Genomic DNA, 27,490 nt, shown 5'->3' with positions numbered 1-27,490 from the left:
TGTATAAAAACTTGTACATTCTATTAGATATAATACCCATTCTATATCTATAATATAAGTACAAATTATTATCATAACACAATTTTAATAAAACGTATAGAAGGTTAATAAAATTTATCTATAAGTTTAGTCCGTTGATTGCCCGCAAATTGCTAATTCTTCATTGTGCATTTTAATTTGCGAAATATACTTATTTGAGACAATTTAAATTCATGTGTCATATAAGCAATTAGCATTATCATGGTTATTTTGCATGCTAATGAAATTAATTCTAAATAGCATTAATTGTCATCATTATTAGATATACCAAGATTAATATACCTATATATTCGATGACATAAAGTATTATTTATTATTACTTAGTATTGTTTTTTAGCAATTATATGTGCTCAAAATGAAGAGTACAGCCTCTGCACCCAAGTACTATGCCGGCCTCAATTTTGTGACGAAATATATGGATCACCTGTTCACAATTGTTCTCTTGAAGAGTCTGAATCGTGCAATCCAGGATGCGTTTGTAAAGAAGGGTATCTAAGGGACGACAATGGCATTTGTGTACTGGAAGAGGAATGTAAAAGTAAGTTTACTATTGATGAAATGCCATATAGGAACGATCATATAAAAAGGTATAAATATGGGTGTTGCAGAGGTGGGAAGTAAATTCATTGCAGAACCGTATTACAATAAAATAAATTATTATTATTACTATCATTATTAAGATAATTTATATAACTAATGTGGGATGTGTTTGCGGGCATAACTACAGTCGCGCGAATTTAGTTCGCACTTGTCCTCTTTTTTTTATAAGAACAGCGTTACCTTTCTTCTGCGATATCTTTCTAGATGTTTGTGTTCTTTTAAGTAATTTTTGTCAATAACGTAGTTGTATTTCGACTTGTGTTAATACTACCTTATGAGACAAGTACCTTAAAACTTCCAACATTATACAATTTATAAAAAAATATCTCTGTAATATAGTTTTCTCTCTAGTTTTAACTATGCTTAAAAAATCACAAACAAATGTTTCATTCACTTGTTTCTTAGTAGGTAGTTTATAATATATTTTCATGTTTCCGCGCAGCTATCTCAGTGCAACATATGTATACCCCAGGGCATTCATCTCATCTGCGGGCATCTCATCATCAGGCATCTGCGGGTTTTGTTTGGTATGCTGTTGTAGGGTAGGGACTTGGTCCAACGCCCGCTCGGATGATGCAATACTCCCGAGAGTCGACATTGGGCCCTAAGACCGGTGAAACAAACATAACCGCAAATTTCATTATAGATGTATTAGGTAAAATACGCCTAGATTCTTTTCGACTCAGATAATTCGAAGCTGAGCATAACTATAAAAAAGTGTTAAGTAATAAGCACCGAAGTATTCAACGGATCATACATTGTACGCTGTGTACAATAAGTATTTACACTGTAGAGACATATAAACGACCTCGCGGATTCTGTTGGTCAAATTCGCTTGTGTAGTCGTCACTATGTGGTGGGCATTAAAATTGTTCGCAGCGCATTTGTGCTTATTCGGAATCAGTACAGGTACTTATAATAAAATATTTCCTATTTCTTAATATTATTGATTTTACAATAGACGTTTATTCAACATTTATACGTTCTTCTTATAAAAAAAATAAGCGGAAGACGGCAAAAAGTTTATTTCAACTGATGATATTTTTTTAAAACGACTAAATGACGAGACGAGCTATCTGCTCGACAGTAAAGACATGACCGCCCATGACTAAAGAATAACAACATGACACGGAATATTAAATAATGTAACTTTGCGTGAGACTACGTTGTGTTTTATCTGCGACGATCATATTATTTAGCCGAAAACCTTATTTGTACGTTACCAAGTAACTTCAGAATGCGTATTTATTACTATCAAGTTTTAATTTTGTTTTTGTATATATATTTTTTATTTTTTTTTTTTGGCACGTAGGTATACCCAAAATGTAAAAAGTATCTTTCCGGGAGTTTTCCGTAATACATAATGTAATCTCGATCAAGCAGGCTCGGTCATTCTGTAGAGACAAGGATATCTCCTGCGGGACTAATTTCCACCACCACTAAATGCAAATCAAGATAATATCGTGCCGTGAACCTAATAACGCTACAAGATTATCATTTTCGGTGCCGCTGTAACTGTGCGAGTAGTAAATAGTCTTAAGAGTTGATCTCAGAAATTAAAGAGAAGAGTGATGGCATAACTGTTGCGTGCGTACAATGACCCCTTAATACCATTCAAGTTCAACTCAACTAGGGACTGTAATCCGGCTATAATTTCATACGGCCGCATCCAGCAGAATGTCCGTCGACACAGCCGAATCCGTTCCCAATCCACTCGAACAATTTTGTCTATACTATGAAAAACATTGAGAAAACAAATTTCACGAAAGAAATGTATTTTCCAGGAAATCACATTTATAAGTTATCTACCTAAATCTATAAATGATTTAATAAGTAACGTTGACGTAGGTGACGTAAAAACAAGGAATTTATCACGAGTCAGTGCGCCTGCACGCACACCGTAATGTCACGTAGAGGTAGACCAAGGCGCGTACTAAGTACGTATTAGGCTGTTAGTTTTATAAAAATGAATTAGAGTTATGCTGCATTAAATAGCCGCAATATTAACGTGACCCACCCAACTATAATCTGAATTAAACAAAAGTTTATAGAGTAAGGAGAATAACTATAAAAGTGCCAAGCCAAGAACTGGTAGATATTTATGGATAATGGAATAGGTGTTGCAGAGCTGAGAAGTAAATTTACTGACGGCAGACCGTATTCTGTGAGGCACTAGTCAGGCTGATCTATTCAAACTATTGACTAAATTGGCTTCAGCGCTGCTCTGTCACTTACAAAAAATTCTCCTCTCTTTTATATAAATTAAACTTAACTGCTTAAACGTTATGCGTTATGCAGATGCTGTCAACTTGGTGCCGAACATTTCTTCACCACTATGAACAGCAACTGCCAGTTTAATATTTGTCAGTAATGTGCCTAATGTTCTTTAAAACTATTCCACCAACCACCTTCTTATATATTATAGGTATATAAGAAGAAAAATATAATCTATAGGTACTTAGATAAAATTGGCAATCCTTTAACAGGAAAGTCGCCTTGCCCTGAGCATGAAACCGAGGTACTTTGTAAAAACGCCTGTTCGGAAAGCGTGTGTCCAAGGGAAGGCTCTGAATCATATGCATGTCTTGACGTCTGCCTCGGGCCGGGATGTGCTTGCGAGCGTAACTACAGTCGCGCTAGCAACGGCACCTGCATACCTACCATAGATTGTCGTAAGTGTTCCACACGTTAGACCAGATTAAATTATTTGCAAGTAGCAAGTTTTAATCCAATACAACAGACTTGGCACTAAATGACAGGTCTCCATCCAGGTACCGACCGGAAGATACCAGTGTACTATCTTACTGCCATCAAGCAGCATTGTGAAAGCACTGCTTTGTAACGGTTAAAAGGACGATGTATTTAATTTGAGCTCGTGTATATGTTTTAGTAGATGCAGTATACATACGTCCTTCGTATTATTCCGTGTTAAGTAACTATGTTATATTATGTTAAATTTCAAAATTTGTAGATTTGTCCACAGATTGTTAATATATCAGTAAATATAAAAAATAAATAAATTTCAGCGCCATTCGACTGCAGTGCGCGTCCGAATGAGATATACGTAGCCTGTCCATCTTGTGTCAGCGATAGTTGTGAAGATATCGGCAAAACTCGTGATTCCTGCTCAAGATGGGCATTAATCGAGCCTTGTACGCCGACATGCCGGTGTGCCCCAGGGTTCAATAGAAACGATGAAGATCTCTGTGTACCTACTACACAGTGTCGTAAGTAACTAATTTCCTCATTTGCAATCCCAATGCGGACTAGATAACCAGTCATCGATAGTTTATCTATGTACCTACCTACATAGCATTACCTAATGCTTACGTTTAGTTATAATGCGCTAATCTGTGTTTATTGGAGGTATTAACAAAATGGTTACTATCTGGACGGATATAAAATATATCCTACCACCAGCAAATTAAATTTTAGTGGAATTTCCATAAATATCAAAAAGAAGCCAAGATCTTTGTTAACCTCTATAAGTGATTATCTAATGTGACTGAAGGAAAATTTTATGTTGTCTTTATCAGATTTCTTCTTATTTCATAACAGGTGCAATCTAAAATTTAAATGTCCATGAAATTTTTATTTACTTACCTCTTATTTCCTAAAAAATATTTGCCCTGTTTTTTATAGTTTAAATCAGGGTATATGGTGATATGAGGAATACTGTTGAAGGACAATTTGCAAGTGCCCAAAAATGGCTTATGCTCCAGCGTGCTAAGAAAAAATAGATTAAACAGTTATGTAGAGATATCTTACAATCACTAGGCAGAAGGTTATACGCATATTATTCTTATGATTGGTCATTCTATACAACATTCAATCATATTTCCGAAATTCATACACCGTTTATTATGATTTAGGTGCTTGAGTGAAATATACTTAACATGCTTTTTGCTAGACATCCTAATATGATTCGTTTTATATGAAATAATTGTTGCCTAGGCACTTATTTGATATTTGATTTCACATTTAATTATTTCTAATAAAAATAGCCTTATCTTACTTAGCCTGTCTTCTGGAATCAAAAATCATAGCTTCATTTTAAAAATATTTATTATTGAACTAAGAAACGGATTTAACCTGTAACGTGCTGGCCGAAAGCAAAATAAAATTTTCGTAATTTTTTGTTGAAATTGTATAATTTATGAACAAGCCTATGTCATTTCTGAACAAGCACGTATTTTGTATATTTGCGTGATTTTAAATTTATTAAATAATTTGATTAGAACATCGTATTTTTCTATCGATCCCTCCGCTCAGAAGTCTTAACAATGCTTACCTACGGAATTTTAAAAACATAGATAAATTATTAAACACCGCTTGCAAGGGTTTTTTGTATTGCACTGCAATCAACATCGGAGGAAATCTGCAAATAAGATACTGGACCCTCCGCTTAGCGACTGCAGGGACCTGGAGGAAAGTTGGGAGGGGATACTTATCTAGGGACAGAAGTGTGGGGAAAGGAGAAGAAACCATCTAAGGACGGGAGCAGGAAAGAAGGCGAGGAAATATTCGCGATCCTTCATAGACCTCAATGTGTGTGGCAACCATGAAGTATACACACTTAATTGTGTGTCGTGATAAATGTCCCCCCGTGCATAGGCGTGCGTTTGGTGTGGAGAGTGGAGACCAAGCGCCAATGGCGAAACGTCTATACAAACCGATTTCTACCGCTTCCCTTTAAGTTTACTTAAGTTTGTCTTTTCTGTAAAATTGGCCGCTATATGTAAGGTAAAGTAAATGCGATGTATTTTATTTTTGGAGAGGTAAAAAAATACGGTAAACACACAAAACTGTATAAGCTATTTGTTCAGCTTTTATGTAGCTGATTGTACATACCTTTAATATAATGTAATGGCCTATATCATCAGTCCGCCACGTGACCATGAAGGCTGCAGTCTTCGAAACGTCGGGAGAAAATAATAATATGAATAACCGCGATAAAAGCCGTAAATGGTTTTATTTCTATGTATTGTTTTTTTCTCGATGACCTTTTGTAAGTCACTGTAATAAGTACTATTTTCGTTTGCAAAAGAAGTCTTCTACATCGAAATCGAATAATACTCCAAATATGTATGTAACATCTACCATATTATGTTGAAAAATCTGACTATATAGGTACAGATAAATCTGTATACCTGGCAGCCCTGGTATGCTATATAATACTGGTGGTAGGTCTCTCGTATGCGAGAGGTCATCCGGATAGACATCCCACCGTAATTTCTACCGACCGCCAAGCAGCTGTGTGCGTGCGCTGTTGTGTTCCGGCTTGAGACATTGTAGCCAGCGTATTTTATTACTGTACATTATGATACTAAAAATCTTGTCTTAGAATAACCAAGGCAGCGGAGTACCACGCTGTACTTTGTTATTAAAAGTTAATGCTAATTGCTCGTCTCGTAATGATGACAATTAATGCTATTTCGAATTCATTTCATTCGCATGCAAATTCTGATGTCTTAGCATACGAAAAAACCATGCTAATGCTAATTGCTAATATGACACATAAATTAAAATTTCGCAAATTAAAATGCACAATGAAGAATTAGCAATTTGTGCGCAATTAACGGGCTAAAATTAAGGCTCAATTTTATTTACCTTCTATACATTTTATTAAAATTATATTATGATAATAATTTGCAGTTATATTTTAAAATATAGAACGAGTATTATACCTAATGTGCAACATTTTCATAAAATTACTTTTAATTCTCTATTTAGGCATAATAGATATTATTGTGTGCAATATCATGCAACCTAATAATCGATAAGTTTCCAAAAATATTAACAATTCAATGTGCCACTCCACGCGACGTATCTCGCGCCTTTTTTCTCGCTCACTCTTCCACTCAAAACAGGCGGCGTTAACATTCGCATTAGCTTTTAGCATGAAATTTATTATTATTCCTGCGAATGCTAAGTAGAGCGCGCACGCATGCGCTGCTATTGCGAAGCGCACTAACGCACAAATTCATTAGCACTTCACGAAATTTAGAAATTGTATTAAATTTGTGAAATTCTAAATGTGATTTAGCATGCTAACAATTAATGCTAATTAATCCAACACTATTGTTTCGACATTCAACTTTACTTTTTTAAGTAAAGAATAGCAAAATTATATGTTGAAGTCTCGATGGAATCTGCCTTTAACATTTATATACACATATATAATATTAATGTACCTGGTCGGTTTAACTTAACTACGAACATGACTTACTAGCCATAGTTGGCGAAACAGCGAGTTCATTTCCAGTTTAACAAGTTCGATATTTTTATTGTTTTTTAATGCAGAAACTACTTAGGTACCTTGGTATGGAAGGGTCTTCCGTGTTTTACTTTTTTATTACAAATTGGACTTGTGTTTTGAAGTCGAGTGCCTTAATGATAGCACCTAACGACACATTAGTATATTACATTTTATTTAGTAAATTATCTATTTTTTTAAACTAAGTCAGGACTAAGATTGAAATTCGGTATGGGTAGGTATATTATAATGATACCTAATCAAATTAACGCTAACCAAGAACAAACGTTGTACTAGTCTATGAGATTAGTTTATTACTACCGGTTTGTCTATTTTTTCATATATTTTGGGGTCATCGGACGGGAAACCCGCGAGTAGTATCCATACTGGAATCCCCGGGCTTAGCGACTGCAGGGTCCTGGAGGAAAATTGGGAGGGGATAGCTGGAAAGGAAATGTAGGGGAAGTATAAAAAAGCCTCTTACGAAGGGGAGTAAACCGATTTACATTTATTTTCCATTAATAGGAAGCCGGATTATTACTGATTGCTATATGCTATTTTCAACCCCGTAAAAATATTTACCCCCGAAAACTGCACGCGGGCAGAGCAGCCGGTAAAAGCTAGTATTTTATCAAAATAAGGTTCTATGGGATAAATATAAATAATTAAATAAAAAGCAATATAAAATTATAATAATATCAGCCCTGTACTTGCCCATTGCTGAGCACGGGCCTCCTCTACTACTGAGAGGGATTAGACCTTAGTCCACCACGCTGGCCTAGTGCGGGTTGGTAGACTTCACACACCTTCGAAATTCCTATAGAGAACTTCTCAGATGTGCATGGTTTCCTCACGATGTTTTCCTTCACCGTTAAAGCGAACGATAAATTCACAAAGAATACACACATGATTTTTTAGAAAAGTCAGAGGTGTGTGCCCTTGGGATTTGAACCTGCGGACATTCGTCTCGGCGGTCCGTTCCACACCCAACTAGGCTATCGCCGCTTGAAAGCAATATAATTTGGAAAATTTTTAATAAAATTTATTTACAAAATTAAGAAAAACAACATAAATATCCACTTAATATTAGGCACTGAATACTAAATCAAAAATTATTGAATTCTTTCTCGTGAATATAACATGAGAGCCAGGAGGTCTTTACTAATAACAATGTAGGTTTACGAATATTTATAATAACTAACCCCCTTATTCATAGACATTATTTATCAAGGGCGGAGCATTGATGATAATAATGATAACAAGTCTGTTTCTCAGCTTTGTTTATCTGACAGCCAAATAGATTCAAGTTGTATCTCAATATTAGCCAATCACAACGGCCCTATGTCTATGCACTGCGAAGGCTGCCATGCCGTCAGTACTGAGAAACAGACTTGTCAGCACAGCAATGCTCCGTCTTTAGATAAATAAAGTCTATGAATAAGGGGGTAGTATATAACTAAAATTTCGTATCACTCTTTATATAACACGGAAATAAACTAAATTGCAGAAAAAAATGCCCTTAAAAGCTATGATTATTATACATGTTACCTAGTAACAATTACCAAAGATAGTGTGTGTGTAATATGCTCCTACAAAATTGATTTGGTACATAATTAAGAGCAGTATGCAGAAATCGAGAATCCGATGGCTCTTGTTCCCAGTTACTGCTACTCGCATTCAATTACAATTTCGTCTAGTTCTAGCGCGAATTCATTCTTATTGTGTTCTAGAACGTAGGTACTGTCTGATAAGATAGGTAGATAATTCGGTAAACGTACCTAAGTTCGTTTGCAAAAATCAATATACCGTAGTCAAAAATAACACTACTGTGTAAAAATCACCCATTTTCACCTTTAGATGTCTACTATGGCTAAAAATGGTGCGGAATCTAAATGTCACATTGCATGTGCTCTAATGTAGCCCTAGGAAGGTATCAACTCCGGGCGGCACTTCGCCGGGCCGTAAGGCAATGGTTACTCCAACGTAGCCGCTCAGTTGCCCTCTAAGAAGGCTGGGCGGTAGTAATAAGGAACTTTCTCTGAGACAAATAAAAATAAAAAAACCGTAGGAAGGCGCTTGGAGAGGCAAATGCCTGAGTCACGTCAACACAAATAAAATTACAAAAGTTCTGTATGTGGTATTTATTACCTGTAGCATCGCGCCGTGTGAAGGCGCCTTCCCGAGCACATGACCTTGAGCAATTCATATGTCATTTTCGCCACAAAATTCATATTCATCATCATTATTCGAGAATTTCTACCTTTATGTATGTAAAGGAGAATAATTGTATTGTTCCATGTTATTTGTTTTTTAACTATAATTAAGTAAATGCCGAAATGAGTAGGTATGGCGTTTGCCCGCCAATAAGCAATACGACCATCTATAAACAGTAGTAGCTCAACTCCATACAGAACTTTATACGAACTAGAATTACAAATGAAGTCCTATTTACTTACTGCGTAGGACTCAACTGCGCAGTAAGTAAATAGGACAGAATTCACCCTGAGACATGAGATGCATGTCTCATTATGACTAACAATCAATGGTTATGCGTAAAATATTGAAGGAAAAAATGTGCACACAAGTCCTATACCAGGAATGGGTTTAAGATTAAGGTATATCCCCTCGCAACGATGTAGGGGTATAAAAGATTTTGTAGCCCTCGTTAACGCTAAAACACGGCCAGCAAGCAAGATGGAAGGAGCTCTTCTCGTTTTGTTTTCGTGCATCGTCGCTTTGTGTGCTTCACAAGGTCCCCGTAAGTACTTATTAATATACTGACGTAATTTTGCTACGGTAACTCGTATGTGATAACAAGTTTCGAACTTATGCATGTCTGGATACAAGATTTTAAACCAGAGAGTTAAGTTATCACAGCTTGAATAATTGATCTTTGAACTATTCATATTTTTATGCTGAAGGCCAAATCGTCTTATTCATTGAACTCAGTTTCTATTTTGTTGCTAATCTTAGTAGTTAACTTGTTTGTGTTATCAACTTTGTATTGTCCAAATATAAATCTAGAGTTCCTATTTCTGTACAAAATCCTTAGACAGCTTTAATTTTTTTTATTATAAACATATTTTAATTAAGGTTTAAAATTTAAATGGCTGGAAGAAACTACTGAAAATTAAAATATCTAAGTGTGTGACATTGTGTAGTCATTTAAAGTTGTTTCTTATAGATAGGTACCTAAATACTTTAAATTATAAATAAGCTATGCTATATCGACCTCAAAAAATAAATAAAACCAGTTCTAACATTAAACAGTAAATATCCAGACACTTAAGTATAAAAATATCGTTTGTCCAGATTTATTTTTAACATAAAATCAGTTGTTAAGGAAACCCGAACCTAGCAACTGAACTCTATATTAGGTATGTTTACTATTTACTTTACATCTCATTAATAATGGATATAACACGTCCGTACCTAGTGCCAGCTACTGATAATATTTATATACGTAAATGCATTTTACTCAACCCGCATAATACTTACTTCGTGTAATTAATGCGGGTATGCATGGTAAAATAATTAAATACAAATAGTTCATCCTAGCCCATACGGAAAAACATTACAAAATAAGTATCAACCTCCGTACAAGCCCATCCTATAGCAATTCGTGTGCTTTCGGTTTTCACACTGAAAGCACGCCCATGCATGGAAGGACATTTGTTGCAGCCCAAGATTCCATTCTTTCCCACTCTCCATTGGAGCCCGGCAGTTGCTAAACCGGAAGGTCACTTGTACCCGACAGCAAGGTAATCATATGATAACTGCAGCGGTACCCAAACCTATATATAATGACAATGCATTATTCATTGTTCAATTCTATCATGGTACTAAATGAAACTTAAATTAAGTACTTATTCAATTAGTAAATACTTACTCAATTAGTAAAACCTGAACGTGATAAAATTACAAACAAAAGTATTATAGGATGTCGTGTCATGCGGTGACACGACAATGGGCATACGAAGGGACTTTACTAAAACCAAGCATAAAATATACACTAGTTTCCCCAACATCTACGTCAATCTTCTGATGAGGAAAATCATTACAAAAACTATAGTCACGACTCAATGGGAATTCCCCTGTTATTAAGTATCTAGCACTGAATGGTTCAATAATTTTATTAATTGACATACCACAGTAAATATAAAAAAGAACATGTCAAGTCTGCGTCGGTTTAACATTCTCCGATTATTTCCTGGCATCTCAGGTCGCGGTAGTTTTGCGCGCCGCCAAAAGAACCAGACACCTATGAAATGACGCACTTGGTAGGGACTACATAGAGACCTTGGTACCTTTCTACGAACAGATCAGTCATTTCGAACCTTTACAGCTTTGATAAAGTTAAGACAGTGTCCAAACCCTTTAATTAATTAAATATATTATTTGGAATGCATAAATTTTATGTTTTCTGCAATCCTTCTCTATAATGAATTTTAACTGTGCTAAATTTCGTTTTCCGTTCGCGTAATTTTCGTAAAAGGGAATACAATTGTTTTGCTTTACGTATACTACTACTACTTTATAAACATAGTTTCTTATTATTTTTCTTTTTTCAAAAAATTGTGTATACGAACCTTGGGAGTGGCTTTCTTGTAAGTAGGTAAAGATAAAACCCCAATCTAATCAACGCAATTGCGGTGTACGAAACCCGGCTCCGAGAATCTATGTATATGCCATATACTCGAACTGTACCGTGTACTGAATCAGAATGGCCGACATCCAAGGCCAATAGATATATTATCTTTTAAAATATAATAGACGCCAAACAACTTGAGCATACTATCACGTAAGAATTATTATATAGTGTTTACTAGGTTTTCCTTGCGGCTCAGACCGCGTGAAAGCCTTTCCCATGAAAAAAAAACAAAGAAACGACACGACGCCAGCGCCATTAATTACAATTTGATTACAATATCAAATTAAAAAAAAACATACTCCCTTCTTAATATTATTAAATAAAAATGCGAATGTGTAAAAATGAATAGATGTTAGAAGTATACGCCGAAACAGATGAAAGGATTTAGATGAAATTTAGCTCACGAGTAAAATATTGTCGTGAATTAACACACAGGCTATTTTTTGTCCCGGTAGTTTGTTCCCATTGGAAATAATGGGAATTTTAATATAGAAAAAAAATGGCGCTGGCGTCTTACAGGCTGCGCTATTGTTTTATGGCAATTTTTTAAGGGGAAAGGCTTACTACGCGGGCGATGGTGCAAGCAATAACTTGTTTCTAATATTAATACGAAGTAAGACTAGTAAGATGTTATGAACAGGTAACCCTAAAATACTTACATAAGTATTTGGCACAGTATGTCACTGCAATCTGGCAATAGAAAGATGACTTAAGAAATCTCTTTTTAAATCATCAATTAATTACTCTTTCACCTTATAACTGGTTATAAGGTGGATAAAATATAAACTGTCATATTTTTCAGTCACTTATACAAGTACAGTTAATATTATTAAAGAGTTCAGAATCAAAATTTAGTATAAGTACAAAATAATAAAAAATAGTTATTTTTTATTTGTTTATTGTTCAGTTCAAAGACATTAAAACTCTTTGGTTCAGTTACATAATGCATAATCAGCAAACTTTAATGGCAATAAAAAATATTTAATTTTAGTATGTATATATGTATGTTGTACTGCAATTAAATTTTAAATTTCGTTTAAGTTCAGTCCCCTGACGTATAACAGTCCTCTGTATAGATTTTTCAATGAATGCTCAATATTTTCTAAATGGAAATATTTTGGTACATCTGTCATATATTAATAAAAAGATGAATATTTATTCCCTGAGTAAGATTTATTAAATAACAATCGAAACATGAGTGAATGCTTATCTCTAAATGAATGAGTTCGAAATTGATCGTAACAAAACATTCTAGTTAAATATCTCCTCTACGATAGATAAGTAATAAAACATTTTTTCATCGTCTGAAATAGGATTAGGGGCTCCTGATAAAGGACCCTTTTCCCAATGTGATTTTGGATATGACATCTCTGATTGATTTGGCATTACATGCTAAGCCAACTAGCCTGTCAAGTGCAAGAGCAATTCCTCCATGTGGAGGACACTCAACCTCAATACATACAAAAAGTCAATACTTTTTGTATTGAATTGAAAGGCAATCCTTTCAATTCTTTTTTCTAATTAAAAACAAAACGCTCTAACAAGAAACCTATTCTTCAATAGATAAATGATAATACCTTTTTTCATCATCCGAAATAAGATTAGGGGCTCCTGATAATGGATCCCTTCCCCCATGTGATTTTGGAAATGCTATGACGTCTCTGATTGATTCGGCATTACATGCTAAGCCAACTAGCCTGTCAAGTCCAAGAGCAATTCCTCCATGTGGAGGACATCCAAACCTCAAAGCATTCAAAAAGTGCTTCAAGCTTTCAGGATCAATATCCAATATCTTCATAACCTTTTTTTGAAGTTCTACATTGTGTATTCTGATTGACCCACCCCCTATTTCATTTCCATTTAATACAATATCATAGGCTAGAGATCGTACTTTTAATGGATCAGTATCCAATAAATGTAAATCATCAGGATGCGGAGATGTAAATGGGTGATGACATGTCTGGAGACCATTTTCTCCTTTCAAAAATAATGGAAAATCAATAACCCACAATGGTTGGATTGTGTCTTCAACTGTCAGTAATCCTTTGGAACTTAACAATTTTGCTAACATTTCTCGAATCTCACCTAAACAAAAGCAAGCGTTTTCATCACTGCCTAATGAAATAATCATAGCATTTGTGGAACCTCCAACATTCTTAATTTTATCAGCCATGTCAATGCCCATCGCTTTTGTTATATTTTCATTTAATATGATTTTTGTATTATACTTCTTTGTCAATTCCCTTATTTGTTCCTTGTACTTGGCAGGTAGTTTTCCTAATTCACTTGGGTAGGGTAATAATAAAGCACAAAAATTAGGATCATTCTGCTTTTCTACAAATAAATGTTGAATATTAATAAACTTTAAGTTGTGAGTTAAATTGGGTTTATCAGAACCATATTGCTGTAAAGCTTCCTTATATGTCATTCTCTTGAAAGGCAGCATCGGTAATGGTTTTGGAAATGTTGCATATAATAATTCTTCAACCATAGTTAGGACTCCAGTACGATTGGTAAATGACAATTCAACGTCTAGTTGTGTGAATTCTGGCTGTCGATCTGGCCTTGTTGTTTCATCTCTGTAACATCTTGCTATTTGGAAATACCGATCCATTGCTCCCGACATCAGCATTTGTTTAAATTGCTGTGGACTTTGTACTAATGAATAAAACAATCCCACATGGTGGGTGGGCACAACAAATTCTCTTGCCCCACCAGGAGTACGACAGAACAATGTTGGTGTTTCAACCTCAACAAAGTTATATTTCTCAACCAGAAACCTTCTCATGTTGTGCAACATGTTAGAACGAAGCCTTAAATTGTGTTGCATCTCACTGGAACGCAAATCTATGTACCTGTGTTGTAGTCTCAACTGTTCTTTTGGCTTCTGATAATCTCTCAAATTGAACGGAACAGGATCGGATTCATTTAAAACTATGATTTTGTCAATAACAACCTCTACTTCTCCTGTTGGCATATTAGGATTTATCATATCTTTAGGCCTTAAAGCAACTGTGCCTTCAACCATCACAACAGATTCCAGTGGTAAACCAGACAGATTTGAACTTATGTCGCCATTTACAGTACATTGTATAAGGCCATAGCCGTCTCTAAGAAGCAAGAATTTAGATAACCGGATATACTGCACCCAACCGCAGAGAGTAACCTTCTGTGCCTCATGCTCCGGACGCAGTTCGCCGCAATTATGTGTTCTATATGTAAAACTACTACATTTCATTGGTTGTAGTACTTTCTGATTGATTTTGTATTTACTTACGTCCACATTTCTTGACAACCTTCTAAAACACGTTTTATTGGTGTTATTATGTATTATTATCACATACTTATTTATTTTAGAAGAAAGTCTTTTTAATATCGCGTTAAGAACCATGTTTCCATTCTAATGAATTCATTAAATTTTTAAATAATGGCTTTATTTTTATCCGCGAAATAATGTAAACACTGAGCACGACGTTAGTTGCTTGTCACAGGTAGAACGGCGATTTTAACTGCAACTCTCAGTTTACAGCCCCGTCGTTGTTGGTCGATGGCAGAGATACGGTATGAAAATTTTAAATAAGATTGCCTTATTTTTTAATTACGCTTCAATCAGTTTTCGAACTAGTATTTCTTGTTTGGAGTCCTTATAAGCTCACAGATCACTATCACTTCGTAGAATTACTCGAGTCACAAAATCCTACGAGTTACATCACTATAATGAAGTATGAACACTGGTGAATGTGCTGTCAGCTGTGTACACTACTTGACGTTTGCTGTCAAAAATGACATCAATGCAGTGTTGCCGGTGGATTTACCACTGATATCGGACTTATACATCCGGAAATTTTGTTTTTAAATACAGAACACTCTGGATCCCGTACAACTTGGCGCTACCTCACATAAAAATTGTTCTTTTATGAGTGAATGATACTTAATTCTCAAATTAATAAAATGAATGACGCCAGCGAATTTTCTGAATTCAGACCCAGAATAATTATTCATTTTGTTTTACTCAATTAGTATTGAAGCGGTATAATATGGCGATACAATTAGTGTATACACCGCCATCTCGTTAATATCACTGGAACTGCAAGATGAATATTGACAATTAAAAAGTAAAGCTCAATAATCATACCAGACGGCGATAGATGATTCTGATTTCACTTTTATAAGAAACAAATCTGAAAGTATATTTTATTATATTTAAGGTGATCCGGAATTTACTTATTTCATCATTTGATTTCGACATATTGGCTATGCTTTTTATTTGCAATAGTATATCAAATCGATAATTTAAATTTTATCTGTGGTATCAATGCTACATAACATAATAAATAATCTATACTTACACTTATAAATGCTAAATTTACTCGTGTCTGTTATGTTATATTTTCGAGGCTGTGCCACTGATGACTGAACCGATTTCGGCGTTTGGTATGGAGATAGTCCTAAAGCCTAAGAAGTACAAAAGCTACTTTTTATCGCGGGAGAATATAAAGCGGGACTTTTGTTCCTTAAACCTTTTTCAGCAAAAGCTAGTTAGAAATATAAACAAAATCAGAACAAGAGCGAGTTGCTCTCGGGCACAGAGTGTTCTGAATAAACTTGTAGGAAAGTATATAAGTCCAAACTTGACAGAATTAAGTTTGCTGTTTGATCACTAGATAAGTTAGTAAGAAATGAATCTAAAATGGCGGGTTGTACTGACGTTGACAGTTAGTACAGTTAGCATATAAATTTTCAAATTCAAGATTTTTATATTCAAATTAATAATATTTAATTGGCATTCAATCATGAATTCAATCAGCACATTCAGGGATATAATATATACCAAACTCTAACAGCATTTATTTATGTATATGTGAGTATTTTATTTATGGCTTAAAATATGTATTATAGTTAGGTATGTACAGTATTTATTTAAGGTATTTGCATGTATCATTATAAAACATTGGACACCAACGACCATATTCATTAAATTAGTTTCTTTCAACCCGAAGATTGTGTGATAGAAATCGCTTTAGGCTACTGACTACCGGCTATCCACACCTACCTCAGTTACCTATTTGGAAGATTTCCCATATATCTATCTACTTATATATATATGAGATACATCTAAACACTGGTAAAACTTAAAGAATATATAATGTTAATTAAAATAAAGGACGAATATTACTTTTTACTAATTTATTACTACTACTGCCTATGATTTCACCGGGATCATCAATTAATAGTAGGGATTCTCTGTCAACATTTATTTATTTTTAACTTAACAAAACTCAATAACAATAACAAACAAGTAACAATGGAAAAATAACAAAATTATTACAAAAATTATTAAGCGCGTCAAGACAACGTCAAAGCAAATCAAGACGTTATTTTTCTGTCTACGGTTGCCGTAAGTGAATATAGATGGCACTAGAGTGCAAGCGAGAACTATGATACGCGCCGCCATTTGAAATTAGATTTTTAATGTTTTTTTTTAATTATTTATTTTTTTGGTTATAAATTCGCTATCCTTATATCCGTAAATTATGTAAAGTTATGCTATTGCTTTGACCTGTGGCCTTGTGGGGGAAGAAACCAAGAAAGAAATGTATACCTGATGAACATAATAATATGTTTATTATATTTATTTGTAGAATGCAACCGTCCTAATGAGAATGTGGAATGTGTGCGAGTCTGCCCTCCAGAGAAGACTTGTAGAAATAGGGGAATATATTTTAGTTGTTTAAATGAAAATAATAAGATATGCCAGCTAAAATGCGTTTGCACTGGAGGTTACGTCAGAAACGACAGTGGAGAATGTATTCCTGAAAAAGAATGCGGTAGGTACCTACTATATAATAATATTATTGTGTAGAAAAAAAACATAATACTAAATATAAGTGGGTACCTATCCAATTCAAGCTTTTCATGTCACTCATTCGGTGTAAATATATATACTTAATTGATAACCTTTACCTATACAAATTCTTACGAAAGATCCCTGAGAATACTTACTCAAAAATATATTATAACGGGAAATTATTTCACACACCTCTGACTTTTCTAAATATTATGTGTGTATTCTTTGTGAATCATCGCTTGCTTTAAGGAAGGAAAACACCATGAGGAAGTTCCCTATAGGAATTTTGAGGTTGTGTAAAGTCTACAAATCCGCACTAGGCCAGCGTGGTGGACTAAGGCCTAACCCCTATCAGTAGTAGAGGAGGCCCGTGCCCAACAGTGGGACAGTATATAATACAGGGCTATTATTATTATTATTTATTTTTATTAATATATTTATCACACATACAAGCCCATAAACGGAAGGATATTTGTCGCAACCCTAGGCACACAGTTCAGTGTGTATACGTCATGGTTGCCAATTCACATTGAGGCCTATAAGGTCTCGCGAACATTTCCTGGCCTTCTCCTCTCTTCCTATCCTAAGAGGTTTCCTTATCCTTCCCCCATATTTCCTTTCCAGCTTCTCTATCCCCTTTAAGTTTCCTCCAGGACCGTGCAGTCGCCATGGCGTCGATTCCAGAATCCCATTTTCAGGATTCCCCCGGAGTTGATCGCGGAGGCCGACAAAAAAAAACATTTATCACAAGCTAAAATATCATTACATATTGTGTACGTACTAAGCTTTTTATTTTAAATTATTATTGTTTATTGGATATTTTTTATTTACAGATGACTCTGTGGGATTACGGTCTAAACGCTACGCCGCAGCAGGTGAATATACCTATATCTTAGCATTCAACTCAGGGTTTCGAATCTCAAACTTTGATTCTGGAGTTGGGTGAAAAGCGGAAGTGTCGCAACAATCTAACATGTAATAAGTACTTACATAAAAAGCTCTGGACAGCGCAAAGCCCCCCATTGGTTCACTCACCCATAGTTAATAATGTTGATTCTCAACGTTATCCATTGTAAGCATTTGCGAACAATTATATATGTATAACGTATGGGAGGGCCATTCGCAACGCAAAGTCTATTTCAATGTGTTTAGGTGCTTACTTCGTATAATGAGACTTACATTTAATGTCTTATCGTGATTAACGCGTTTCATCAATTGTATAAAACCTGAAAGACGACCAGCAGACGCTAAAGCATTTAACATTAATTCGATAATTTGTTTGGATTCACAGTCGAGGGGAACATGAAGATGCCAGAGAAGAAATGTCTTCGTCCACACGAATTCTATGATTGCGGATCGGCGTGCGATAACGTTTGTTCAAACTTGCACTTACAAAACAGAACTAACTGTCCTATAAAGAATATCGTGTGCAACCCAGGATGTTACTGTCGCGATGGATATGCCAGAGACGAGACAGGCAATTGTGTCCCTGTGGATAAATGCAGTAAGTTTGTTGTCATTGAGCTTAAAAAATATGATACGTTCAGTTTAGTTGATGAATACATATTAATGATTATAAAATAATTTGAGAATTTAAACTGGTTGATCACAACAGAACACCACGGGAATCGATTTTGTTTTGTTATAATAGCCACCTATCTTCCTAAAAATTTTTACTCAGCATTATTTTCAATCAGTCAACAATATGTAAATATTTTTTCTGTTTTTACATTCACTCGTTCGCCATTCCTTCAAGTATGGTAAGTGCGTAGTGCCGATGTAACCATGCAGGGTAGATACACCGTGGAATTTTCAAACGTAAACTGGTTTCAATTCTGGACTGCAAAACAGGATATTTGTAAACTATAAGACTTATGGTCACCCTAGTAGTAGAATCAATTACCATCAGATGACCTACCATCGCATTTGCCTATTTTGCTGTAATTACATAATTACACAATATACATATATTTATTTATTTGTTTATTTATTTATTTCATTGTGGTCAGTATCTAGGACTTATACTTAATAGCACTATTTTTCTTTATTATAGATAATCCTGCATTACGAGCGAAACGTGCTACCCAAAAAGGTACGTAGAATATTATCGTGGGTGAATATTCTTATACAGGCTCTATTTATCTTTCTATGCTTTCTTATTCTTCTGCACTAGTTATTCTTTCTTTGCGCTTCTAAGTTTCATATAATCGTCGCTTGTACTATACAATAAATACTTTTTGGAAGTGAAGTATTAGGTATCTTCTTTACCTTGACAATTAAACCACAATCACTATAAATTCGTAAATTTTATAAAAAAGCGTAAGTTGGACGATGGTAATATTAAATATAAAATAATAATAGCCTTTCATAAAAGCGAGCAAGATTTAAATGAGCCCTTTTTATTAATTTGAACACACATGGATAATCAAAGGTAGCACTTACCTACATACAGACCAAAAGTAACGTAACAATGTTTTCTCAGATCTATTTCCAGTGAAAGAGTGTAATGGTCCCAATGAATTTTTCCAATGTGGCCCCGCATGTGATAACGTATGTGCGACACTTGACAAACAAAATAGGACCCATTGTCCCCTGGTGAACGTCATGTGCAACTCCAGATGTTACTGCAATGACGGATACGCGAGGGACGATAGAGGTATCTGCATCCCTGTGGAACAGTGTCGTAAGTATTAATTCCTTTTTTATTTCTTTTTGCTTTCTATTTTATTAAAAGGGTTGTTTCTTTTTTTCTGGGGTTGTTAAATTATACTAATGCCGTCGATCATTAGAAAAGCCGTTGCCAAGATTGAAATTAGTATTTGGTAGTCATTCTCGCGTTTGATACGGGGTGATGAGAGTTCGGAGACTACGTCAGCGTTTTGCAACTATGCATAATTATTTAAATATTTAAATAAACATTTAAATTCACGTTTTTATGTACACAAAATGTCTTTGATGGCTGCCATCTTACTCTTTATTTTTATTTTCAGGCAAACCGGCATCAGACTCAAACAAACCTGAAGGTAATAAATATCGAAAGTAGGCTCTAACTGAACCTTTTTTTAATGCTAATTAATATATTATTATTATGGTGATAAGACTACAACCACGATATAAACAGGCTTGTCTCATTAAATGATTTGGCTCGCGACCATGCATCACAATGGAGAATTTATCTATAGTGGTTTAACTATTGTTTTGAAAGTTAAAGAATCATTACATTGGGTAGAGGAGTTATAAGAGATTAGATCTCGAATTAAGTAATAATTATTATTTTTGTACTTTTCAGGGCATTGTACTGGTCCCAATGAAATTTACACTTGCCAAAAGTCATGCCCGCCAGGGCTTTGCTTCTCTTTGGTGGCAAGATTTAAGTGCGATGCAACGGAAGAGTGCAAACCGCAGTGTGCCTGCAAGCCTGGATACTTGAGGGTGCACGAGAAATCCGCGTGCGTGCCTATATGCGAGTGCCCTGAAATGAGAAACTCACCAGATTGCCATAAAATGTAGACGGTGCTATAACAACTTTTATAAGCGAGGCGCACCTTTATCTTTAGTAGTTTCCTTGTTTTTTTAATATATTTTCTTATAATAAAAAAAGAAACTAATATTACGATTTCTTTTATTGGAATTCCTAAGTAAGCCTTGTTGTATTCGATCTTCCTCTGAAGAGCATTAATGCGCAGACTTAACCGGTTGGTAACTAAAAGTCAAGGCATAAGCGAGATTCTGAAGCTTATAACTCTATTACGCACTCCATCCTACCCCTAACTCAATATCCTTATACGTAGGAAACTTAATTCCACCACTATTATGTCGTAATTAATCACTTACAATGGTTGACAATATTGTAATCCATACAATAAGATAATATTCATTTACTAACATAACGTATAACATAAGTAAAAGACAGTGTATAACTTAGTTCATTAAAGAAACGAATATAAAACGGTGGCACTTACCGTGTTCTTTCGCTTGTACAATAGTGCCAAAAGAATAATCAGTCTTGATTTGTTTTTATGCTGTCTTGATGCGCTCAGTGATTTTTGTTATGAATTCGTTCTTCTAAATTTCTCTTATTCATCCATTGTTACTTGTTTGTTATTGTTGTTGAGTTTTGTTAAGTAAAAAATTAAGAACTGTGGGAAGAGAACCCTTACAATTTGATGAACCCGGTGAAGGACCGTCTCATAGGCAGTATTAATAAATTAGTAAAAAGTAATATTCATGAAAATGACTGAATGCTAATGAAATATTATTAATTTGAAAAAACTCTTGGAATTGAAATTTTATATGCTAACTGTACTATCTGTCAACGTAAGTACAAGCCGCCATTTAAATACGTTTTTTTAATGCATCGGCTTATACCGCCAACACACAGACTAGTTATAATCAGCACAAAATGGTGTGCTGATTAAAACTAATTAGGTATAGCTATTAGGGATTAATAAAAATAAGCTATAAAGTGGCGATAGCCTAGTTGGAATGGAATGTTTCAAAACTCAAAGGCACCACTGATTTTCTTGATTTTATGTGGTGATGGAAACATCGTATGAAAACCTGCAAGTTCACATATATGTACCTATGAATTTTCGAGCAGTTCTCTATGAAGATTTTGAGGGTATGTTAAGTCTGCGAACCCGCATTAGGCCTGCGTGGTAAACTAAGACCTAATCCCTCTCAGTAGCAGAGGAGGCCCGTGACCAGCAATGGAAAAATATATAATACAGAGATGATATTATTATTGATGGTACTTATATATTTCCATAGTGTAATAAGATTTATCATTTTGCGATCTCAAGTGCTTCTTGGAAGGATGTCTGAATTAGTAACGAATTTCAGTTATCAGACTTATATTATTAAATATTATACAATGTTGGATGGTAAATAGAAATGTAATAATTACATACATACATATTGCCTAATGACTATGTTTATGAAAAAAAAAATATGGCTCCGACGCCTGCTTATCTTACTAAAGAAACCTCTAATTACAGAACGGTGCCCTGGACCAAATGAGGAATTTACAACCTGCAAACGAACGTGTCCACCACAGTCTTGCATGTCGATTATTGCATTCTACAGATGTGATCCCGATGAAGTCTGTAAACCAGGTTGTACATGCAAGCCGGGCTATTTGAGATTAACCGATAATTCACCGTGCATACCTACTTGCCAATGTCCTGAAATGGCAAATGGGCCTTACTGTCAGGACAAAATATAGGTGGCGTCAGTGTTTGATGCTGTGAAAGTCCGATATTAGTGTATTTTAGGGCACCGATACAATAAGCAATGTATAAAGGTTGCGAGCCTTTGCCTCCTTTAAAAAAAGATGAGAAAATAAAACAAAAAAATGAGCAATGTATCTAGTACATAATATTTATATATGTAGTAGGTACAACGTCGAATGTCGATAAATGTTCGTTCATTTTGGTATCGGTAATTCACCGGTTTATGTTAGCATACAGAACTCGAATCGTTCATTTATTCACGACTAGAAGGAATTGTAACCTAACCTAAACCAAATCTGTCCGTCATAAAGAGGCGTTTTGTACGTATTTAAATTTAAAACAGTAGATATGCGACTTGCATCCTTTGTCATTACGCATAGACTAATATATTATACTGGAAAGCTTTACGTATTTATAAATCCCTGAAACTACTTGGTGTCATTGCACTGGACGTATAGGCAATTTTACCATGACAAAGTCTAATTTAGTACCTACGTTTATAACCTACCAAAACCTATAGAACTCGAATGACATTTAGGGTGAATTCATGGACCATAATCACACCCCACCGCAGCGGCAAATAGTAGTCAAGCCATCGATATACTCGTATATGTACTACGTCAAGCAGCGGTCATTGGTTACAGGTCAAGGTAGTACTTATTTGGGGTCAAGTGTCGCTGCCGTTTTTCGCAGTTGCGTTGTAGCTACAAAACGGCGATGGGGTTGCAGTCGCTAGTAGTTTTACCGCACGTTCGGCAACGATTCTAGTTAGGTCGTATATTATCGATTGAAGTATATATTTACAGCTTTGTATGCTGGCACGAAGCAGCGACTGGTGGTGTACCTATTTACTTACATTACGGGCTAGACAGATTGATCGACAATGGCTACGATTGTGAAAGTAAATCAAGTTGTACTATCCATTCAATTAGACTCAGTTTAAGTGACAAGCTTTTGAAGAGTTTAAAACGGAGTTTTATTAAACCCTCTATATAAACGGAATCCTCCGTTCTGTAAGACTACTTTACCATGATCGTACGAACGAATGTAGGGGCCTATGCATACGGTGTATTTTTAAAACTCCGATGACGCAAGTTCACGACGTTGCACTGTACCAAAAAGAATTTGTATCGAATCAAACGCGGGTACAAACATACAAACACGCGTGCTAGATCCACGTCCAAACTTGGTCTGTATCGTTTTAGTTTATAAATTGTAGCAGAAGGGCCGGGCGTGTGGGCGGGAGGCTAGTACATTTAGAGTGGTGAAAACGGAGAATTCTATACTTCTGATACATATGCGAGACTGCAGCACGCCTTACATCCCCGTAACAGCACGTTCGCATCAATACAAATGCGCGTTTACGGAGCCACAACATTTTTTAAAGTGTGCAAATACGGTGTGCGTACTGCGTAGGCCATTAACACTCACAGAATCTACGCGTTTGTTCCATCGGTGATTTCCTATTCAAGCAAACCAATGAAACTATGTCTCAAGTAGGCCATCGATGACGTTAACGACTGGGGATATAAAATAAAGGCGTTGAGGTGAAAGGATTACGCAACACTCACAGATATATATCTAACCCATCTAAAGAATTTTTTCTATTAATCTTAGCATTGTCTACTAAGTATTGCATTTGCCTTTTGAAAATGTTCGTTGTTTACCACACTACATGTATAAGTGATTAAAAAGATCATACCTACATTTTGCATTTTTATTCCTAAATAGTCCAGTTGCCATCCTGAAGGTAAAATATTTAATTTCTGTGTTATACTGACGGCCCTGCGCTGCAATCATTGACATAAAATCTCGTATTTTTGAATGGTACATTGGACACGAAAAAATATCTTACCCCATTACAATAATGTTTGAATACTTTTATTGTCTACGGCCTTAAAACACACTTGACCAAAAGCATTATCACTAATCGTATTACTTCTCAAAGATATGAGTCAGGTACTTCCATAGGGCTCATACTAAACATTAGGGATGCTAAGTAGTCTATAATTATAAAATAAATTTCATTGTGTCAATCAAAATATTTATTATCAGTTTACAAAATACAGATTCAGAAGTTTAAGTAGGGTACAATGCATTATCTCTGAATATACTTTGTTATAAACACAAGCAAGCATTGCATAGACACTTCACGAAGTAAAGATTGCCTCAGTCTTAAAACTAACTTATGATAATGGTAATAAAGCTGGATAAAATAATTGCTGAAGTAGTCAAGTGTTATCTATTTGTAAGAATAGGACCATTTTCACCTTTGTTTCACTTATTGTCATAATAAGCAAGAACAAAACAAAATGGGCGTCTACATTTTGCTTACACAGAAATTGTCAAATTATACCAAATATTCACCTACCTACAGCCATCTCATCAATAAAACATGTTCAGTCCATATAACATTAAACCAAATACCACCTTATTATATTAAAATAAAGCAGATATTTGAATGTAGTCAATCCTATAAACTACTGTCCTATGTAGTTTTCAAACACTTCTCCAGATGGCAGGAGCTGCAACTTGCATTGGTGGAGGACTGGGAAAGACAGATGGGTATGGGAAGCTTACACAACTCTGCATTGGCTGAAGCATGGATGGATATACTGGTTGCATGGGTGTTAATGTTGAGCGTTGAATTAGGTCTGTTCTTAGCATCTGAAAATGAAAGCCCTAAATGAGTTATGCAAATTCAAGTCTTCACTCACACCTATTGATGAATTATAATATACCTTAATATAATTTAATGCACTCTCTGCCGCTTCCACTTGTGCTTGTTGCATTGAGTAACATGCAGAAGTCATGAGTGGGCCTATGTGTCTAGGAATAGTAAGCAAGGGTAGCCCAACATATGGCAACTCCACTTTACCAGTCCAAATTTCATTTCCTGATGCATCCAGATTTTTCTGGTATTCATATATTGGTGGAGCCCACATGTATCTGCAATTAAAAAAGACATAAGTTTGATTACCTTCAATTTAAGCTGAAGTTTTGCCGAGCCCCATGCATTTCTATGGCACATGGCAGCGAGAGCCAGTTCTTAGATGGCTCTAACAAATTTTCATATGGAAGTGAAAAACAAATTTTTACAAAAAAAAACTTACCTCTTACACATTGAATCCAGCTTAGCCGGAGCCATAGGATATTGATTTTGCTTTGGATCATATGTGAAAGGCTTCACATCAGTAGAATCGCAGACTGATCCTGCACAAGCAGACCCAATACCTTCGTCTTCTTTCCGCGAGTTCACGTATTCTTTTCTTTCCAGGTGCTGTTTGTAAAGCAATAGGGTCTGAGAAAAATCTAGGTTGTTGAATTTCGCATTGCCTCTGCTCAGCTTTTGTATTCTATACAATTCGCGTACGACCGGCTTTGCCCAACGAATTTCAATATTACTGCCATCTATGTCGGCGTTTTGCAATTTCTGCATAGCTAGCTCTGCGTGTTCGCGCTCGTGGAAATGTATGAAAGCGTAATCGTAAATCTTTTTCACGCGCTGTATTTTGTTGTTTATAGCAGCTTCGAATACAGATTGGATGCATTCTGGCGTAGTTTTTATTAAGAAGTTTCGAACATAGAGCACTTTAACCTGCAAAATAAAGCGGGTTCCGATATGTTGTTACGCTCATAACCAAAATATTTACAAACATGGCGGCGCATAAACAGTAATAAGATAGTGTTGATCAAAAATTAATCCGTCCAGTATATGATATAAAGGGATTGCGAACAACATATTTAGTAACAGGCAGTAAGTAGGTACTCAAATATAAATTCGCCATGCACAATTGAATCCGTGTAAAACTAAATATTCGCTTCTGCAAAAATGAATATAAAGTGGTAGTTAGGTAGGTACTTACAGTTTTCATCTGTTCGTCGTCTACATCTGGTTCTGGCTCTGCCCAGTCAACCATAACATCTTGATCCCACAATTTTATGCAGCCAGGTACAAGAGCTCGCCTAGCCATGGCAGCAGCTCGGTGGGAAGTGAATTCCACAAACGCGAAGCCCCTGTTCAATCTTCGGTCATAAGCATTTTTATACAATATTACGTCGACGATACCAGCTACGCGGTTGGACAACTCTTCCATGACTTCTTCCTTGGTTTTAGACTTAGGAATGTTACCGACGAACAGTCGGCAATTGTCGACAGATTTGACGACCCCAATATGCCTACCCTTCCTTATTTCCAAGCCATTGAGTTCTTTAGTTGCTCTGTAAGCCTCCATCGGCGTAGAGTAGGTAACAAAAGCATAACCACGGTTTGATCCGGAGAAGTCCATCATCAGGCGCATTTCGTAGATCTTGCCGACGCGAGAGAACATTGGCACGAGTTCATCCTCGAAGACTTCTCGTGGAAGCTTTCCTATGAACACTTCACATCCCTTCGGCGGCGGCGGGCCTGTCCAATTCGGTGGAGGGCCGTACTTCCTCTGCCCATTGTGTTGCACCAGCGGGTACCCCGTGTCCTGCATCAGGTCCAGCAGTTTCCTCGTCAGACTCTTACTCGGTTCGAGCATAATCAAGGATTTAAATTTAGAATCAACTTGAATAGATAAACACTGCAAATCAACTGAGCGGCGAAGTGACTCCTTGCCAAAGTGTCGGCACCCTTTATACTTTTGCCGACAAACGAGTGGCGGCAGCGGCGGAAATAAAGATTCGAAATTGGCGGTTGTTCGATATGTTTACGTACTTTTTATTCTTTAATTCAACGTTTCATTAAATAATTCTAGTTTAAAAACCTATTAGATAACTGTAAAATAGAATTTATTTTATTTAAATTATGTATTGATAAATTGTCTTACATAGTTTGTTGTTTAGATAATTTTTAAGAAATTGCGCTGGTGCCAAAAAAT

The 27,490-nt window shown here is 35.6% G+C and overlaps 3 protein-coding genes across 6 annotated transcripts in view; 1 reads left to right on the top strand and 2 right to left on the bottom strand.

Annotated features, from left to right (window-relative positions):
• LOC115445680 (zonadhesin) overlaps positions 1-24,332 on the top strand; it is a 30,084-nt gene extending 5,752 nt beyond the window's left edge. For 2 of the 4 annotated variants that reach the window (XM_030172048.2, XM_037443647.1), the window contains 10 exons: positions 377-577; positions 3,126-3,311; positions 3,666-3,866; positions 17,189-17,374; positions 18,228-18,269; positions 18,686-18,898; positions 19,448-19,486; positions 19,877-20,077; positions 20,385-20,417; positions 20,684-21,007. In XM_030172048.2, coding sequence (XP_030027908.1) covers positions 377-577; positions 3,126-3,311; positions 3,666-3,866; positions 17,189-17,374; positions 18,228-18,269; positions 18,686-18,898; positions 19,448-19,486; positions 19,877-20,077; positions 20,385-20,417; positions 20,684-20,904 — 1,523 coding nt within the window. In that variant the 3' untranslated portion in view covers positions 20,905-21,007. Of the gene's footprint in view, positions 1-376; positions 578-3,125; positions 3,312-3,665; positions 3,867-17,188; positions 17,375-18,227; positions 18,270-18,685; positions 18,899-19,447; positions 19,487-19,876; positions 20,078-20,384; positions 20,418-20,683; positions 21,008-22,391 lie in introns of those variants that run through there. The other 2 variants (XM_037443648.1, XM_037443649.1) reach the window with 2 other exon arrangements.
• On the bottom strand, positions 12,428-15,310 carry LOC115445681 (aspartate--tRNA ligase, mitochondrial). Its single transcript, XM_030172051.2, has one exon. The coding sequence runs from the start codon at positions 14,935-14,937 to the stop codon at positions 13,096-13,098; it is 1,842 nt and encodes a 613-aa protein (XP_030027911.1). The 5' UTR covers positions 14,938-15,310; the 3' UTR covers positions 12,428-13,095.
• A 324-nt stretch (positions 24,333-24,656) lies between the features above and the next one.
• LOC115445669 (probable RNA-binding protein 46) lies at positions 24,657-27,210 on the bottom strand. The gene is made up of 4 exons (XM_030172033.2): positions 26,492-27,210; positions 25,739-26,223; positions 25,367-25,574; positions 24,657-25,292 (listed from the first exon to the last, which is right to left on the bottom strand). The coding sequence occupies exons 1-4, from the start codon at positions 27,149-27,151 to the stop codon at positions 25,125-25,127; spliced, it is 1,521 nt and encodes a 506-aa protein (XP_030027893.1). The 5' UTR covers positions 27,152-27,210; the 3' UTR covers positions 24,657-25,124.
• Between the last annotated feature and the right edge of the window lie 280 nt (positions 27,211-27,490).

Source organism: Manduca sexta, chromosome 26 (genome assembly GCF_014839805.1).
Source record: "Manduca sexta isolate Smith_Timp_Sample1 chromosome 26, JHU_Msex_v1.0, whole genome shotgun sequence".
In the NCBI taxonomy this organism is placed as follows: Eukaryota; Metazoa; Arthropoda; class Insecta; order Lepidoptera; family Sphingidae; genus Manduca; species Manduca sexta.
Note: the sequence above shows the minus strand (reverse complement) of the source record. Positions and strands in the feature narration are given on the sequence as shown.